General features: G+C 34.6%; 1 protein-coding gene across 1 annotated transcript; it reads right to left on the bottom strand.

The window, feature by feature from the left end:
* Positions 1 to 8,858: 8,858 nt before the first annotated feature.
* Positions 8,859 to 11,439, bottom strand: LOC145034536 (putative casein kinase II subunit beta-4). Its single transcript, XM_078982973.1, has 5 exons — positions 11,039 to 11,439; positions 10,041 to 10,277; positions 9,833 to 9,942; positions 9,591 to 9,756; positions 8,859 to 9,342 (listed from the first exon to the last, which is right to left on the bottom strand). The coding sequence occupies exons 1-5, from the start codon at positions 11,229 to 11,231 to the stop codon at positions 9,212 to 9,214; spliced, it is 837 nt and encodes a 278-aa protein (XP_078839099.1). The 5' UTR covers positions 11,232 to 11,439; the 3' UTR covers positions 8,859 to 9,211.
* Between the last annotated feature and the right edge of the window lie 9,237 nt (positions 11,440 to 20,676).

Here is a 20,676-nt window from a genome sequence, read left to right as displayed (position 1 = left end):
CTCATCACTTTATATGATATAAATATCACACAAAGGATCGATAACATTAGCAAATAAAATTAACTATTTAGAACTGTTCCCCAGTAACATCGCCAAAAACTTGATGTGTGTAAAGTATACCAGTTTTAATCCTAACAAACTCAAATAAAAACAAACACACGTATGCAGTGTACCTATCGATAGAAGTTAAGTTTAAGCAAGTAGGGTATCGAAAATAAGGAATGGTAAATAATTAAAATTAATACTAATATTATCTAAATAAAGCAATTAATTAAAATGGGGGTTTTCTCTAGTTTTACAAGACTAGAAACTTAAGTAACTTCCTAAACACTTTAACAAAAAGGGCAATTAACAATTAAAAGAGGAACGAAAGACAACTAGATTCAATCAAATTAAAGAGACTTCTGTTTAGATTCGATTCACTTATTCCTATGGTTGATTTCATGGCTAGTCAATGGATTAATCTGTCATTGGTTACCGATTTCTAATTCGATTAGGTTCATGTTCACTATTACTAATCCTTTAGCATACAAGTTAATTCAAACAATGGCGAGTTGATTTAACTAATAAGTTTCCTATTGTTCAGTTCAAATCAAGTAAGACTTGTAACATTAGTTAATCAAATTGGTTGGTTTAATTAACTCATATGAGGTTGGTCACCACATATGCTCACACATTAACTTACTTATTTTCTAGTTAACCCTAGGTTCATGTTCACTAATACTAGGAATACGATCTTGTTTTCACAAAACTATAAGATTCAAGCAATCAAGAAGATGTTCATGCAACTTAATTACTTACTTATTAATAGAAAATAATTATCATTAACATGCAAGGATCTTTTAACAAGCTTAACAAGATAAATAATAAAATCTATATAATCCAAGCCACTCAATCAAACCATATTCATAAGATCATCTAGTCTAAATAGAAGTATGGAGTTTTTAGCTTATAACTATAGCAAATAAATCACTAAAAACGAAATCTAATGGTTCAAACATGATTCACTCAAAAGATAAAGAGAAAAGTAATGTTGTTTGCCTTTGATCTCTTCAAAACTGCCTTCTAGTTGAATTATGGTTCCCAAATCCTCTTAATAATGTCTCTGGCCTCCAATAGTCTCCAAAAGCCTCCAACATCAGTTAGGGTTTTAGGAATAAACGATCTATATATAGATTACAAAATTCAGCTCCAACTCGTCGAGTTTTGTGGATAAACTCGTCGAGTTTTTCACTTAAATCGCGTGTACGGCAAGGCATTCTTGTACCGGGAATCTTCTAGGCAACTCGTCGAGTTAGTTGAATAAACTCGACGAGTTCATCTTTAAATTTGTCTTTTTTTTTTAAATTCAATTTCCAGGCTTCCAATCTCTAGTTTCGCTTCCTTTTCCGTCCGAGCATGTCTTTATTACTGAAAATGAAATTTTAACATAATTAAGCACCTTTTGTCCATTATTTGAGATAAAATCAACATAAAGTATTAAGATAATGCATGATTTTTACGACTAAATATCCCCATATTAGATTCCCATTCCTCTGTGTGGGAACAAGGTTATCATGAGCATGGATTTGTTGAGCCCTAATGGGGAAGTGATCAACTTTGAAACACAGTTAGTTCGGGTTCGAGCCCCAAGTGAGGGAGAGTTGGTCATTCATGGGGAAAGACCGCATCATGGGTTGATTATATGTTCTGTAGTGAGGGCCAGACGCTATTTTCATCAGGGTTGCTCGGGTTTCGTCAACTATGGCAACGATACCTGCGATAAGGGTTAGGCGACCGAATATGATGCATCAATTGTGCGGGATTATCCAGATGTATTACCTGAGGATTTGCCTGGGGTGCCTCCGAAGAGGCGGGTTAAGTTCAAGATTTATCTGGTTCTAGGTGCAGCTCCGATAGCCAAAGCACCGTATTGGTTGGCTCATCCCGAGATGCAGGAGTTGTCTACATACCTGCATGAGTTGTTATACAAGGGATTTATTCGACCGAATAGTTCGCCTTGGGGAGCATCGATTTTGTTTGTGAAGAAGAAGGATGGGTGTCATCATGTATGTATCGACTACCGGGAGTTGAATAAGGTAATGGTGAAGAACTGTTATCCCCTTTCGAGGATTGATTATCTTTTTGACCAGCTTCAGGGGGCATCTTGGCTCTTCAAGATTTATTTGCGATCAGGCTATCATCAAATGTGGATCAGGGATGAGGATGTGCAGAAGACAAGTTTCCAAACTCCATACGGTCATTATGAGTTTGTGGTGATGCCTTTTGGGCTCACCAATGCTCCAGCTTCGTTCATGGATCATATGAACCATGTGTGCAGACCAATGTTGGATCGTCTATGATAGTATTTATTGATGATATCTTAGTTTATTCCAAGACTCAGGAGCAGCATGAGGAGCACTTGAGGGAAGTGTTGGAGACATTGAGGAAGGATAGACTTTTCGCGAAGTTCTCCAAGTGCGAGTTTTGGTTATGCGAGGTGTAATTTCTAGGGCACCTTGTCAACCAAAAGGGTATTCTGGTCATTCCGGCCAAGGTCGAGGCTGTGATGCAGTGGGAGGTTCCGAGATCTCCATCTCAGATTTGGAGCTTTCTTGGTTAGGCTTGTTATTATTGGAAATTCATCCAGGATTTCTCCAAGATCGTTGTTCCCTTGACCCGACTAACCAAGAAGCCAGTGACTTTTTCCTAGGGGCATGAGCAGTAGGCAGCTTTTGAGACTCTTCGGCAACAGTTGTGTGAGGTGCAAATTCTGAACTTGCCAGCGGGTGTTGATGATTCTGTTGTTTATTTTGATGCTTCGATCTCTGGTTTGGGGTCAGTATTGATGCATAGGGGCCATGTGATAGCTTACACCTCTACGCAGCTGAAGCCTCACGAGATGAATTATCCGATGCATGATTTAGAGTTGGAAGCCATGGTGTTCTCCCTCAAGATTTGGCGGCATTATCTCTATGTGGTCGAGTGTACCATCTTCATGGATCACAAGAGCTTGAGGTACTTGATGGATCAGCCAAATATGAATATAAGGCAGCATCGATGGTTGGATGTGGTGAAGGATTATGATTGTGAGATCCTTTATCACCCGGGGAAGGTCAATACGGTGGCGATGCTCTTAACGGCAAGGCAGTCATGGCTCTAATCATGGGTTTATCTTTGAGGATGACTATGATTACTGCTCTGCTGGAGCGGATTCGAAAGGCACGGATCGAGGCTATGAGGGAAGAGCACGTGAAAAGCGAGCGTATTGTAGGTCAGGTGACTGCCTTTGATTATGATAGTCGTGGATTGTTGACCATGCATCAACGAGTTTGGGTTCGTTATGTGGGTGGTGTATGCCAAGTTCTGATGGAGGAGGATCAGAAGTCGAGGTTCTCCATTCATCCCGGGGAGATGAAGATGTATAGGGATCTTTCTCTTGATTATTGGTGGCCCTACATGAAGCAGGATGTGGCATTGTACGTGGAGCGGTGCTTGACTTGCAATAACGTCAAGGCCAAGCATCAGTGACCTCACGGCAAGATGCAGCGGTTGGAGATTCTCATATGGAAATTGGAAGACATCACCATGGATTTTATCACAAAGCTTCCCAGGACTGCGCGCGGAGCGGATTCGATATAGGTCATCGCGAATCATTTGACCAAGAGCATGCATTTCATTTCGATTCAGGAGAGTATTTTTGCAGAGAAGTTGACCGAGATTTATATTAGAGAGGTGGTGGCACATCATGGGGTGCCGGTATCAGTGGTTTCTGACAGGGATGTTCGGTTCACCTCCAGGTTCTGGAAGAGATTCCATGATGAGTTGGCCACTCGTATTCTTTTAAGTAAAAATTTTCATCTGTAGATCGATGGTTAGAGTAAGTAAACTATCCAGACCCTTGAGGATAGGATACATTCGTGCATGATGGATTTTGGTGGGAGTTGGGATACGTATCTTTCATTTGCGGAATTTTCATATAACAAAAGTTATCACGCTAGCATCGATTGAACTCCTTTTGAGATGCTCTATGGGAGGATATAATATATATATATATATATATATATATATATATATATATAGGACCCCGATTTGTTGGCGCAAGGTCGGTCAGCAAGTTATGGGGAGTACCGAGGTGGTACTCAAGACACTGAGTTGATTTAATAGGTTCGAAGCAGGCTCCAAACAGCTCAGAGTCGGTAGAAGAGTGATGACAATAGTCGTCGGTCTGATTTAGAGTTCCAGGTAGGAGATATGGTTCTCCTGAATGTGTCACATTGGAAAGGTGTCATCCGGTTCAGAAAGCTGGGGAAGCTGGTCCCAGGTACAATGGTCCCTTCAGGGTTTTGGCTTGGGTGGGCCGGGTTGCTTATCGTTTAGATATTCCAGCCGAACTCAGTCAGATTCATAACACGTTTCATGTCTCTCGGCTGTGGAAGTGTTTGGTGGATGATTATTCAATTGTACCATTAAAGGATATTCAGGTAGATGACCGCATGAATTGTAGTGAGAGACCGGTGGCGATTTTGGATCGAAAAACGAAGACCTTGAGGAACAAGGTTGTACAGCTAGCACTAAAACAGTGTATAATGGTAAAGGGGTCGAATCCACGGAGATTGTCTCAATTTTATAACTCTATGAAAAATCTATTTATAAAAATACTTGTAAAATGACAATAAATTAAAAATGAGGGGTTTGGTCTTTTGAAATACTTTAAATAAACCCGAATTAAACTAAGATTTAAATAGATAATTTCAACAAAAATAAGAGTTTGATGTAAAATCAATAAGGGAAAGATGGTTGACTCAAGGCTTCCTCACTTTGACTTTTTGATGAACATATCATTAGAATCCAATGGTGCAATACTTGTTTTAATTCCTTAATTTGGCTATAGTAATCCAAGAAGCTTGAGATTACCTAGACTTTTCTTAGTTGTAAAAATAGTTAGAGAAGTTCATAACAATTTCCTTAGTCAAAGTCACAGTTTCCATTAAACATGTAATTAGTGAAAGTCAACTAGTATTAAGAAACAAAAAATCACCAAATCCAAGATGAGTCAAATGCTTTAACTACCATGTTGGAGAAAATGTTTTTATGATTGTGTGAAACAAAAGTAACACAAGAATCATTTGTTGATTGCTAATTTTAAGATCCTTTACTTAACCAAGAAATTAGCCAACTAATCACAACAAACATATTTAAACTCATGAATAAAAACATGTAAGTAGTGATAAGATGTTAAAACACAAACATTCTCATAAGGATTCAAACATAAGTTCATGGAATCTACAACATTCAACATAAATTCGAAGGATTCAACCAAAGTCAACCAAGATTTGCTTAGCCAAGCATGGCTAAACTTAAGAAAACAAAGTTAGTAAAGATTGTACCAAACATTCAAGAAGATTAAGAGGTGAAAAGATGGTGTTCTTCAAGGCTCTTTTTTTTCCAAATTGCTCCAAAATCTCCACAGAAAATGTGTATTTTAGGATGTGCAAGAATGTCCTAAAAGATGCACACCAACCTTCCCCATATAGCCTTCTAATTGAAATTCCAAAACTACCCCTGCTAAGTCGTGCGCGACCGCGTAGTCTTACGCGTGTAGTATCAGACCATGGATTCTTTGAGAATTGGGCCTCCGCAGTTTAGCCTACTTGGCCTAGTTCGAGTCCAATCAGCTCGTAGCCCATTTTTCTTCAAGTTTTCTTCCTTTTGAGCCAAATTATTCTTTTCTAAATGATCCATAGCTCTCGTAATAGCCCGATTATCAATCTTCACGCGCTCAAATATTCTTCCTCATCTTGCAAATTTAAAGTTTATTTCTCTCCAAGTCTTCAAATAATCATCAAGCTTGCTCCATACATCATCTCCACCACCCATCAAGCTCGAAATTCCCATTGCCCTTCAAGTCCAATCGGCTCCTAAAAATCCCGCTCCGCTAGTTTCCAAAAAATCTGGAATAATGCTCAGGAAACTAGAAAGTACTCGAAATGGTCATAAAATAACAAAAAGGAAAATATGCATGGAAATTAACTAAAATGCGAATGAAATATGCTAAAATAAAATATAAAAAGAAGTAAATAAAATGAAGCTATCATAGTTACTCCTTGACAATTTAAGGAGTAGTCACCTTTGTCTCAAAGTGTAGAACATGCACCTTTCACTTATTAATTATTCTTACTTTGAGCACTTTGTTGAATATCTTAATTCTGAGATAAGACTGGTTTACCAGACTTAACCGGATCTTAATTACAAGCAGACATTGATCTTAAGTTAATTCAAGGTTTGAGTTCTCAAACCTTGTCCGTGCAGATCCTTGCATTCACACCATGTTCTCAAATGGTACATCGAAGTCCGAAGTTGGCTCCATAGTCCTTATCAGTTTGTGATTGATGAAGCCAAGTGATGAATTGAATGATTGCTAAGGTCATTAAGGGGACATTGTTAATACATGAAGTGATCCTTAAGCAATCCGAGATGAAGTATGTCCGAGGCGAGAGCATTCCGAAGTGGAGTCCATTATGAGGTCAAGACCAGTCCGAGATGCATCTTTGTGTTGAGGTATTTTTTGTATGTAACGTGCATTTATTACTACAAGTATTATTTTGTATTGTTCGTATTGTCTTTTAGTATAGTACAAGAGGCAAGATCAACAGCAACGGTCATGTTAGTCTGATGATCTTCAGATGTCTCTCAGTCCATGCACACTTTATCAAATTTGTCTTATAGTTACTCCTTGACTATTTAAGGAGTAGTCACCTTTGTCTCAAAGTGTATAACATGCACCTTTTCACTTATATCAAGAATCAGTCAGTCAATCATTCTCTCTTACATTCTTCTTGTTTGAATCACTTTACATTGTTCATACTTATTAATTATATTCTTACTTTGAGCACTTCCTTGAATATCTTAATTCCGAGATAAGACTAGTTTACCAGACTTGATTGGATCTTAATTACAAGTAGACATTGATCTTAAGTTAATTCAAGGTTTGAGTTCTCAAACCTTATCCATGCAGATCCTTGTATTCACACCATGTTCTTCTTCTTTTTCAACCTCTTCTTTATACTCACCTACATTATGATATCCACTATCACTAATAGGCTCAAAATCATCTAATATGTCCATTTGATCCTAGCTATTTAAATTAACTCTAATATCTTGCATTGTAGGAGTTTTATTTGTTTAGGGACATAGGAAGCATCCATGAATTCATTAACAACATCGTGTTTGTCTAACATACTACATTCGAGTAAGTTGAGATGGCTCAAAAGGAACTAAGGACATGGAAAAATCACACACACCATCTTCTATATGTATCTGATTAGATGATTCTTTAAGTGGGACATCATGTCCAATTTATTGCTACAATAACTATTTTCCTTCTTCTTAGGCCTAATCCTAATAAGTTCAGGAGAAGGTTTATCATCGAGTTGCTTAATAGCAACTTTGGTTGGGGACATGAAATAAATATAGACTCTATTTTGACCATGTTCGACATAAACATTAAGCACTCTGTTCTTGGAGACATGTTGAGCCATAGAAATATCTGAAATTTAAGTCTAGATTAGGAACTCTAATGGTAGTACATTGTGGCATCCTTATCATACCCTAACTCACGAATCATGTCAACTAGATCATGAACATAAAAAGATCACTGTCAACAAAGTCATAAAATGCTAACCTTCCCTCAATGTACTTTCTTCCTAGGTACTTGGTTAGGGGTGGAGTAATAACGAAGGAGGTTTTCTTGGGGTGTGTTTGATTAGGGGTGGAGTAATGACGTAGCTTAAGATAAGCATGGTTTAATTGAGCACCAAAGATAACCAGACAAATATACCCCCTCATATTTTTTGCCCGAACGGCTGAAATTAGACGGAATTACTAAAAAGAACCTCTCATGCAAGTTTTGCAAACCATAAGGACAAAGTGCATCAAAAATTATTAGCAAAGAGTGAGTTTGTAACTTTTAATAATCTGTGGAGACAATTTGTTGTCTATTATTTATTGTAATTGTGGCCAATAATTACATATCTAGTCCATGTAGTTTTCTATTATATATAATTGTTGTCTAGATGGAATAATTACAGGTATAGTCCTTGTAGTTTTTAGTTAAGATAATTATCGTTTTAGTCGAGGTAGTTTTTACTTTGCATTAATTATATTTTTTGTCCGTGTAACTTTTAACTTCAATATTAAAGTTTCTTTCCCTGCAGTTAATAATTCGTATTAGTTACGTTTTCGGTCCTTATACTTTTAAATTTACGATAATTATAATTTTAATACCTGTACTTTTAAATTTAAGATAATTATATTACATGTTGAAATCATTGATGGACAAACCAAGGTTGTCAAAATTTGTTTTATCATATGATCGAAAGGAATTGTTTGTGACCTACTGATTTTAATACATGTCATATGCACTCAATTATTAATAACAACTCCAAAATGTTTTTGCGTCATTATCTTTTTTTTTTTTTTTTCTACACAGTAATGAACATATGTTATTCAATTTGAACAATTTAGAACAACGACATGTGTATTCTTTGATTGAATCAAATACGTATTCGACTTTTTTTATTAACAAGTTTAGATTCAATCATGATGGCACCTTCTCGCATCATAATCTAGTAAAACTTTAGAATTAGAGCTAATCATTTAGAGTCTGGGGAAGTACTTTCAAAAACTAATTATGAAAAATTATGTTGTTCAATTTTAATCTAACACGAGACTATATTATCTGAAATAGAAAATAACTTTTTGTTAATCATATGTTAAATTTATTCAATAAATCATTTACTTGATTGTAAACTTATAACATAAAATCATAGACCCTCGAAACAATTACGAAAAAATAATAATCAATCAAGAAAACCGACTGTTTGAATCTGTTTCATGAACTCATAAACATAACTACAAATACATGATTTTGGTTCTTCACAAGTCAAAGTTGAACGCATTTCATAGAAGAAAAAAAAAAACCTTCCTAACCGACCAAAATTAAAATTAGTACTCATACAAATAAAAAGAAGAAAAAAAAAAGACACAAACACTCTTGAGCACACATTTTTTCCTTTTTTTTCTAATTAGGTGGGTTTAAACATATAATATATAGGATCCTAAATTGATTTCTTATGAACTTAATTTGTATTTTGTTGACTAAACATGAAATCTTGATAAGGAACAAGTGAAGATGTTTGGATCCAGGATTGATGATGTGATGTGATTCGTCTCATGGGTTGTAGACCTTGAAACCAAAAATTCTTGGAACATAATCCTGTGAGGTTTTTTGTGGCTTGAGGTGACCATAAGTCATAAGGAATAAGTGAGGAAATGTTGACCCGAAATAAGCTCCATCTAGGTCTACATATCATGTTAAAGGAAACAATGCAACAAAATATATGATTTACAAATAGGGAAAGAGGTAAAATTGGCAAGAATTCTTTGATTAAAAGAAAAAGAAAAACGCACTACATGTATGTGGTTTTAACGATCCAATTCCATGCAAAGTATTCTTAAACCATTTAATGTAAAAAGATGGCAGTTTGTTGCATTAATAATATCATAGCATTGAAAAAATTTGTCAAATATAATGTAGCCAAAAAGGATACTATCTTGAAACCTGGATTGAGGGGTATAAATGTCTTCACATTTCGGACAGAAAATTTTTACATTGCCTTGTCGAGAGACATCTGATTGACCAACCGGAAGACAGGGTTGACCACAGCAGTAGACTCTCGGGCATCTCCCAAATTCTGCATTCTTGTACTTCTCCAGCTGTCCATTTTTTTAATTTTACACAAATTAAAAAAAAAAAAAAAAAAAAAGATTAAATTATGTTATAATATATTACCATGGCAGCCAATCCTTTGGTTGTTAAGATATATCGTACATGAATAAGACCATAAAGCATCTCTGCTGCTGATTCAATGATCTCGTTTTGTTCTTCTGAGAACATATCTCCTGCATATCATATCATATCATATATATACATAAAAAATGAATGTTTTCAATCATGATATCTTTTTTTAAATAAATAAATAAATAAGGGTTTTACTTACCATGAGAGGACTCGACATCAAGGATCAAATCAAGAGCATAATCATAATAGGGAACTTGGCTGCTTAAACCACAGAGATTGAAATCATCTTGAATGTAATTTTCATCAACTTCACAAAAAAACTCATTCCCACGCAGACTGCAAAACCATGAAATCCATGATGTGTCCTCCCCATCAGACCCACTCACATCTGACTCCTCACTGTCTGTTTCAGATTCCTCTACTATATTTTCCTCTCCTATATACACACACACACACACACCACATGAAAAAGTTACGTCAGACATATCGTATGAATACAAGGGTAATAAAAAAAGACATAAATATAATAGCATTAATAACAAATGTAGCTTCATACTTAAATCTACATAAAGATTGATTGTAAAATGTAAAGTTCCTAGAGCCTATACAACTCAACTACCAGTCTACCCTAATGCAGCAGGATCTTGCATCTGGAGAACTGAATCCTGGTCCCTTGACTTTAGGAGTAATCTGAAATTGCTCTTTTAGGAAACCAAGAATATCTTCTCTTAGTCATCATGGCAAATCAAATCCATCACCAAAGGTTTAATAGGTTCTGCAATTTAAGTGGGTGAATCTATTGCTTATGTTGACAATGAAGAAAGCAGATATGTATCTAAAAGGTAATGTTGTTCTCTAAAACTACTTTTCTGTTGCCAGGTGAACTTTCCCTGCACTTTAACTACAGAATACTTTTGCCAACCTTAAAGCAAAACCATAATGCGAAGAAACCATACAGGATGACATGTTAAGACACGGATTTTTGAAAATTATACTTCTCTTCCAAACAAATCATTTATTCCTCAACTTTCATGAATTATAAACAAACAAGTATAAATTTAGCTAAACAAACATGTTCACGATAACAAACAAACCACGAAACTGACACCAAATTGATTTCCTTCGGAGCTCAAACTGCATAAACATCAAGATATACATACACGTATACAGAGCGAACTGGAAATAGATAAAAATAACCTTTTGAGAGTTTCTTATTAGGGTAAGAAGACCTAGGAAGGGAAGAAATCTTGGAGTTCCCAGGCGAAGAACGATCTTTATTAGTTTCTTTCCCATTCAAATTCAATCCGGCTCCACCTCCCTTCGAACTTGTCGCCGTTGAAGATCGCTCCATTTTACCCTTGGATCCTCCTCCACCTCTCTCCCTGTACATTCTATTACGTGTTTGAAACCCTAATTTATGAGGAAAAGAAGAGATTTTGAGAGGGAAAGATTAGGGTTTCCTGTGCAAATGGTGATGAGAGAGGATATTTATATCATTTTTCTCTTATACAGTGAAATTCGTCGTTTTGGGGTTCGAGTGGAAGAAAGAAATGTGTGTTGTGAGAAAGAGATAGACCGGTGGTGCCGGTGAAGTTTTGGGGGAATATATATTGTATCGGCGGGAACAACAAGTTTCGGGATTTAATTGTGTGCGATTAGTTGTATGATTGCTACCATGTGTATGCATGCGCTCATACTCATTGTAACGTTCACACAAACACAATATTGCCAAAAATGGGTCCAACCGTCCGACTTAATGAAATCAAACAAGTTTGCCGGATTTTATTTGGAATCCTTTTCTATTTTTGTAAAATATCTCATCTTAGAAATAGAATCCGGATTCAGATATTCTATAAAATAAAATGCTTGGCTCACGAGTGTAGTCACCGCAGTGAAAATAATCACTTCATCACCATATTCACACCACTATATAAAAAATAATAAATGTGTGGCCATAAGCCAGAAAAATGAAGAAAGTGGGAGGAAGGACGAGGTGTGGCAGCCGGGAAGGAGATCATAAGGCTCCACACCACATCAACTCCACAAGAGAGGGGGTGGTGTTCACTCTCGTGAAAGACCTCCACATTAGCATCATGTGTGTATGTTGTAACGAGTATACATGATAGATAGCAGGAGCAAACCCCAATGGGTCCCAACAAAATCCTAATGGGCCCAATGAAGCCCTAATGGACCTGGAAGCCTAACCATTTGACTAATGGGCTAGTATGTAGGATTAGAAACCCTAATTAAGGTTTGGAAAACCCTAATGCCTTGAAACCCTAATTTTGGGATTGATCGAGACCACATGAGAATTATTTATTAAAATATTAAATAATAATCATTGGCAAATTAACCTAAGGCAATATTAGACTTAATGGATTAAGTCCTTAATGGGTTAAGTAAGAAACACTTAACCCTAATCGTCATTTCATGTGAAAACCCTAATTTCACTTGGACCTTGATTTGGGCCTTCCTATTGGGCCTTGGTGGGTGGACTATTGATGGGCTATCCAAGAACAAGTAAATGGACCAAAATAATTGGATAAGTTTTAGGGTAAGGCCCATGTGAAAGACTTGGGCCTAATTTGGAAAATTGGGCCATAGGTGGGCCATAACTAAGCCTTGATGATTATATGATATTAGGACATTGGAATACCAAGAGGTTGGACTAGAACAATTGGATGGGCCTTAAGGAAAGACCATGTAGAGGTCTGGGCCCAATTTAGAAAATTGGGCTATATGTTAGGCCTTGGCCCATCACTTGACTATCGGGCCTTTTGGTGTGTGAGTTGGACCTTGGGTTTGGGACCCAATTATTACTTGTGTTTTGTTTGATGTTAGCAATTCGGGAATTTGTCAACCAGCAACTAGAGTTTCATCTGCGGGACTTCAGCAGTGCCAGGTGAGTTACCTCACTATACTAAGGGGTCTAAGGCACCAAGGCCGGCCCATTGGATCTGATATCCTGACAATGGTAGTATGTTGAGTATGAGTAGTGTTTCATGCTAGTTGTTACGCCAGTTAGGTAGGTCTGTAGGACTACTGGTGTTGTTATGTGGTTACTTATGTGCGTATTAGTTATGATATATGTTGACATATTATGTGGGATGGGTTGAGGTGATACTGCTCTGTGCAATAATCCAACAAACCCGGGAGCATTCCAGTTACGGGCTAAGGGAGACTCGTACTGTAGGCTCGATGGCAATCCAGATGTGAGTTGTAGGCCCGGAAGGCAATCCAGACTCACAATGTGGGCCCAGAGGTAATCCAGTATGTAAAGTTGTGGACCCATTACATGTTGTTATTTGTATATGTGTTATGTGCAGTGTATCGGTATTTTGGGGGAACTCACTAAGCCTCGGGCTTACAGTTTCAGTTTATTTTTTCAGGTACATCAGATGATCGCAGGAAGGCAAAGGCGTGATCGTACAGCTCCCCACCTTTTATGACTATGTTTTTGGGAACTCTAATATATAACTGTTTTGAAAATAAATTGGTAATAACTGTTGGTTTCTAAATGTTTTAAAAAGTTTAAATTTTCTCTGATTTTTATAGGTGTTACAGATATTACACTATTATGTGTAAACGTACATTCTCATGCTTGACGTTGCTCTAAAACCAATCTTATGATGATTATGATCATCATTTGTTTGTATGATCATAGGATCCTACGGTTCTCTAATAATGATATGATCTTAACAATATTGATATCAAATGTTATGAAAAACTAACTTCTAAATATATAATAACCAAAAATGCATGTTTTTTTAGATTGGATTTATTCATTTTCATAAAAAAAATCACATTTTCTTATTTATTGCCTTAATTTTCGGTTCTATTTTTGGTCTATAACACCTTTATAGTTATTTGAGTGACACTTATATGTTCTGTAGCCATGCATATATATTCTTTACTCCCTTTTATATTAATGTATTGTTGCAAATAGTAGTCAAAATCTCATTCTTTATTATGATTTTTTTCATTGTATCATATAATGATCAACAAGTCTATGAATTTTTCGTATATCAATCAATAATTTTTTTTCCCATTTAACTTGTGACCAAGAAAGATGGTGAAGTATCAAAACCCATGCCTATATTAGGCCTATTTTACTAGTACATGTAGCATCTAGTTTCAGGATGTTTCTTATTTCGGAATATCGGACTATTATTTTGTCAAGAGAATGTATCATGCTTTAAGGGATGAAGTTTGGACCTTAAAGGAATAAGGTTCTTGGGCTAAGAATATAAGTCGTTAGGAAAAAGGTTGAGTTTTGGAATGTAAGGCAGATTTGGCTATTATTGAATAGGGCCTTGCTGGTTTTGACCTTTCACGACTCGACACTTAGGGTGTCACGACGTGAAAGTTGATCAACCCAAGCCCACTTTGTTTTTAGGGTTTTATTTCATATTTAAGGGTGCTACCTCTGTGTATTAGGTCATTTGGCAGCCTCCACACTTTAAAATCATTCCTTACCCTAACCCTAGCCTCCTTTGTTGAGTTAGGACCTTTTCTTCCATTTTTATGAAGCTTGGATATGATGAAAGTGTTCTCTGGTGGGTATAAAGCTTTCACATTAATGTTTTTATTTCATAGATCTAAGTTTTGGATGATCTTGTGATTAGTTTTGGCCCAAAATCCTTGTGCTCTTAGATTTTGTTGAACTCAATAGTTTTTTAATGTTGTATTATGCTTCCAGACTTTTCATGTTGGGGTAAAAGAACCATGCATGGGTTCTTTTGAGTCCTTGCACTAGTTATGACCTCTTTGAGATATAATGGACTTAGGTTTATGATATTGCTTGATTAATTCATTGGAATGGATACATTTGGAAACTATATCTGTTAACACTTTCAAATCTGAGATTTGGAGGTCCTAGGCTTAAAGGCTTAAGATCTTAAAGTGGAAAGTTGTTAAGCCAAAAATCACGGCGCGACCATTTGTGGATTATGATGCGATTTTGGAGAATTCTTGATTGTTTTATCGTTTAGTGGTTCGCGGTGTGATCGGTCAAGTTTCACAGTGTGGAGGTGGTTGGTCGTTAATCATTGTCTTTGACTTTGACCATTGAATTTTTCACCAATTTGATTTTGGTCAAACTTTGGTAGAGTTAAGTATTTAACTAAGGCTAGTCTCAGTTTGGCATTAGCTAGCTAATGTTAGTTGTTTTTGTTGTTGAGATTATTATTGAGCTTTTGTTGTTTAGCTCATGTGAGTTTTCTCTTAATACTATATAATTAAGTATGTATCCTCTATATAATAGGATGTGGTTATGATATGGTATGATGTTAGGAAAGTAGACTCATTAGTTGTTTTCTTGTGGTGTTGGCTATTTGTTCATTTGTTTTTTATATATGTCTGACATATCTTGTGGTGAGTTGAGGTTTTCCGACTTTGTGTTGAAGGCCAAGATACTCCGGCGGGCTAACTTCATGTTGAAGGTCGGGTGTAGACCATATTTACGTTGAAGGCAAAGGTGGTGGACCAACTTCGTGTTGAAGGTCAGGTTTGCATGCTAGCATGAATTGTTATGTTTATGGTATTTTGGGGAACTCACTAAGCTTTATGCTTACAATAGTGTATTAAATGCTTTCAGGTACTTCATCAGAAATTGGGAAGACAAAGACACAACTGTACACACATCAACCATTTTATGATTTGATATTTCGTGATGCTTTTTTTATAACTATGATTTTAGATTATTGTTCATGAACAATTGGTTTTGTCTTGATTATAATGTTATGAAAATGAGTGTTTATTCTAATTTAAAAATGAAATTTTTATTTTGAAAATTGGAATGTTACCGTACTATTTTGAGTACTTTATGTTATATTTCTATAATAAAAGATACTTGTTCATGGAAAGGCTGTCATCTAACATGGTATCAAAGCTACTTTCTTAAAACAATAGTTTTTATATGTATGTGTCACCACTATCTATAGTCGTTATTCTATTCCAGGATTCCATAGTCAACAACACATCTTCTTCATCGTATTCTCCTTTTCCATATGGGATCACTAACATCAAGGACTAAAATGCTCCAACTATGATTCATGACATGAAATTTTTATGGTTCTTGATAGCTCTATTATATCCTACAATGCTTGTCACTCAAACTCCAATGAACTTGATTAAGTCCAAATTAATTATATAGTCAAATTACAGATTTATGGCATGACTTCTTAGTCTATCACTTCAAATTGTTCTCAAAACGAACATGTAGTACTCACAAACTGTTTAACCATTAAGTATGAAACTTGTATCAAATTATATTGGGTTGCGATGTTTAACTATATATATATATATATATATATATATATATATATATATATATATATATATATATATAATCAGGATTCAAGATTTAATGAATAAGAGATGAGTACGAATATCAGATTGCAATTTCTTATGATTGAATTGAGGTATGTTTGAATTTTGGAAGAATATTATTATTTGTAGTTAGAATTCTGAAAGAACATAAATCAAATGATAGGAAGCATTTGAAAGTGATTAGTTATTAAAAAACCAAGACTAAAATCAATTACTTAAATTATAATACCCCAAAACTAGGACAAGGTTTACATAAAAAATATAATACCTAAAAAATATTGTTTTGAAACCTTTAGCATAGACATAAGGTTTACATTAAACTAGAAACTCGTACAATTATATTATAACCATAGTTTATGTATCATCCTCAATGTTTTTGCATGTTTTTAGTAAAAATTATATATATATATATATATATATATATATATATATATATATATATATATATATATATATAGGGGTATATGATTACGAAAAAAATAATTTTTTGAAAAAAATAAAGAATAATGAAATTTAGAGTTTATTTAGACGTTAAATAAAAATATAAGGTAGAACTAAAAGTGTTAAAAGGATCAGACATGCCATAATTAGTCTTGACAAAGTCAAATGATTAAAATATTAGATTAACTATATATTGGGGCTTGGTTGTGATCCTTGAAAGTTATTTAAAGTTTTGTGTATAATGGTGGCACAAGTTGGAATTACAAAAGTTAAGGGTGTATATTGCCAAATGGTTAATATATTAAAAGTCACACACTCTTTTTCTTCTATATTCATCATTTCAATAACTTGAGGAAGATATATATGATAAGTGGAAATTTGAGAGCTTGAGTGAATAATTAAAGGTGAAATTAAAGAGTAATTAAAGTAAAGAAGTTATGGCTTCACTAAAAACCCTAAATATAGGGTCTATGTGAAAACACTAAATATAAAAATCATCATATTATGAGTGTTTTTTTTTTTTTTTTTTTTTTTTTTTTTTTTTTTTTTTTTTGCATCCATTGACTTTTATCTTATAGATCATTAGTGTACTCTCCCATTACATATTCATGGCTTAATTTTTGAGTTGGGATGATTTTTGAAAGCTTCAAGCTTCATCAATGGTAAATTTAAATTTATAGGTTTAGTATACAAATTAAATGGTTGTTTTGAAACTTAAATGGTATTTTAAAACTAAATTGAAGCTAAGCAATCCATTAAATAGTTTAAAGATGAATTTATAGGATTGTTTAAGAGTTTTTACTTTAGATTTGGTGTTTCTATATTGATTTAAGATTCATAAATGTTTGATCTAGCTTTTGAAAGTTTAAAAACACTTTGGAACATTATGATGATTGATTCATCATGTTAAGGTGGAGCTCATTAGTGTTGATTAGAGTTTAATAATGTAATCCAATAAATGGGAGCTCATATGGGTTTTATTGAAGCTAAATGGATTTTTGCTATTCAAAATATTAAATCATTACTATTGAACCACAAATCCATGTGAAAAATGTTTTGAAATGGTTTGAAATGTGATTGGAGCATCATTTTAATCAATTATAAGTACTTGATAACTATCTTGGAAAGCTAGATAAGACTTAACTTGGACGTTTGAAGTTGTGTATATGTTCCTTTAAGCTTCCAATACACTAAGTCACTTAAATCATAAATTGATGATTGATTTAAGTTATTATTTAGTAATGTTATAAGTGGTTAGAACTATTTTAAGTAAGTACATGTAATCAAGTGCACGTTGTATAATGCTCATAGTGGAGAAAAACCTTGAATGGATATGATGTGTAATTACATGACCATACAATTGGCAATTCCGAAATTATACGATCCGTTAATTACCGTATATCACAAATCAATTTTTTTTTTTTATTTCTAAAATTACATGTATTTGATCCTCAATTGCCCTAAAACTTAGAAGGTAGACTTGTAGTATTAGCCTTAAACAGAAAATTAGCTTAAGATGGACCGTTCGGTGATATTTTGGTCATTTTGTAATCATATATAAAAATTCATTAGATGGTGATTTAGAATTTTCATAAGCCTTAGAAGAATTAGTAACTCATAACAAACCATTGAGGTTTGTGAATTCGACTATATGTCCATACAATATATATTTTGATAATTGTTTTGGTATGACTTATGAAATATGTGTACATTGCTTGCTATATGGCCTATATGGCATGCTTGTGCATCACATGCCAAGATTTTTTTGAGAATTTTTTTGCTTAAAATGAAAATATTGGTTTATGTATTAATCAAGCCTCCTAGTTATGCATATCATATTAGGATGGGTTTGAGTTGAGAATCCTAGGCAATTGGAAGGATTTTGATTGTGGTTTCGGAAGGGTTAATACTATGGTTTGGAAGGATATAACATCTTAGTTATGGAATGAGTAAACTCTTAGAATCATGATATATAGGGATGAAATTAGCTAATATGTTATATGGGAAATTATGCTAATGTTCACAAGTTTCCCTAAAGTTCGTTTTAGGACCATTTCATATTGAGTGACCTTTATGGTCATGGTTGACTTTATTGTTAAGTCAACAGAAGTAGATGAGGCGAATAACCCCTTTTGAAATTAGTTATTTACCATTTGGACTTTGGGATGAAATCGACTTTAATTATTTGAGTAAAGAAAATTTGGGTTGGGAATTAGATGCATATGTATTGCATTGTTTTATCATTTATGATTCCACTTAATCCTTTTATATATATATATATATATATATATATATATATATATATATATATATATATATATATATATATATATATATATATATATATATATATATATATATATATATATATATATACTATGCTTGGAAATGTTATTTATAATTACAAGAATAAGTTTTTTAGAAATGATTTTTAGGAATTTGACTCGGGGATTGGAATGATGTCATGATCAAGTTCCATTCCAAAGTCAAATTTTAGGTTTACTCACCAAACATTCCTAATGACTAACATACTTGTGACATCCCCAATTTTACGGCCAGAAAAGACCGATTTGTTTATGTTTTGTTTTATAAATCAGAGTGATCGTTTAAAGAAAACGGTTGCGGAATTTGTTCCCAAAATAAAATATGATAACCATTTATCAAAACATTTCTCAAAGAGAATGTATTTCCATTAAATAATAAAACCTCGGGATGTCATGTTCCGATTCAGACCAAAAGCATAAACAATATAAATAGACCTTACAATAGTTATTCAACTACTGATCTATAATCCAAAACCTCTCGTCAAGTCCACCAACTTATATTCTCGTGTCATTACCTGTAATGCAAAGAAAACTGAGTGGATCAGGCTTGGGAGTCTGGTGAGCATATAGGGTTTTCACCCACAATAATATAATTATTATAATCAACCATCAAACAATCAACTCAATTACCCATCCCCATTATCTCCTTTATTTCTTAGGATCTTACCCTAAGAATTCAACTACCCGTCATTCATCTATTCCTAGGATTGACCTAAGGAATTAGCACAAATCTATCGCTACGTAAGGCCCATCTACCAACATCATCCTTTAAGCGCCTCTGCCATGATTCCGTCATACCCTATGAGGCACGACTGTCGGGTTTATGACATTCTCTTTTAGGCGCATCTGCCGACATTATCTTATAAGCGCATCTGCCAAGATTACCCTATAAGCGCGTCTGCTATTATTATGACAATCTCTATTTGGCGCATCTGCCGACATTATCCTTTAAGCGCATCTGTCAGGATTACGACATTCACTACTTGGTGCATCTACCGATATTAATCTCCAGCGCATCTGCTAGTTTTATGACATTCTTTAATTGGTGCATCTACCAATATCATTCTTAATCATCTTTCATACCTCATCATTTTATCACATACCAACTATCTCATCTACCCATGTTCTACCCAACATATTTGTAGATATAGAATACACATACAGTTTAACTCATTTAAAAACTATATAAAACATTCATTCCATACTCATCTCAAATAAACAACAATATATAAACACATAGCACGTATTTTATACCAAATACTTCATATCTATGTGTTAGAAGAGAGTAACCATACACTCTCCCAAACATATACTTAATACATTCAAACAATACTTGTATTATACCCGTGTTTATGAAAGGGACTATACACCCACACATATAAACAACTTTATATTATACACGTAGCACGTATTTTATAGAAAATACTTAATAATTATACGTTAGAAGAAAATAACTACACACTCACTTGATCAGAAGATGATCGGACAGCACTACGACTTGCAGAAGTAGTAATCCTCAGCAGATCTGGAAGATCTCTTCAAAAATCGAACTTCTCGCGGGCAGAGCTTCGGCTCGGGAACCGCACTTCTCGGGATCTTCGGGATCTCGGGACTTGCCTCGGGGCTCGAGTATGATACCGGGGCTTCGGGGTATTTCTGGCACGCAAATCGATGCAAAATGGGAGAGAGAAGAGAGAAAACAGCAAAAGAACTCGGCTGCCCTCGCATCCTATTTATAGG

The sequence above is a fragment of the Lactuca saligna genome, chromosome 3 (assembly GCF_052625555.1).
Source record: "Lactuca saligna cultivar CGN05327 chromosome 3, ASM5262555v1, whole genome shotgun sequence".
Taxonomy (NCBI): Eukaryota; Viridiplantae; Streptophyta; class Magnoliopsida; order Asterales; family Asteraceae; genus Lactuca; species Lactuca saligna.
The sequence above is the reverse complement of the archived record's forward strand: the minus strand, read 5'-3'. Positions and strand labels throughout refer to the sequence as shown.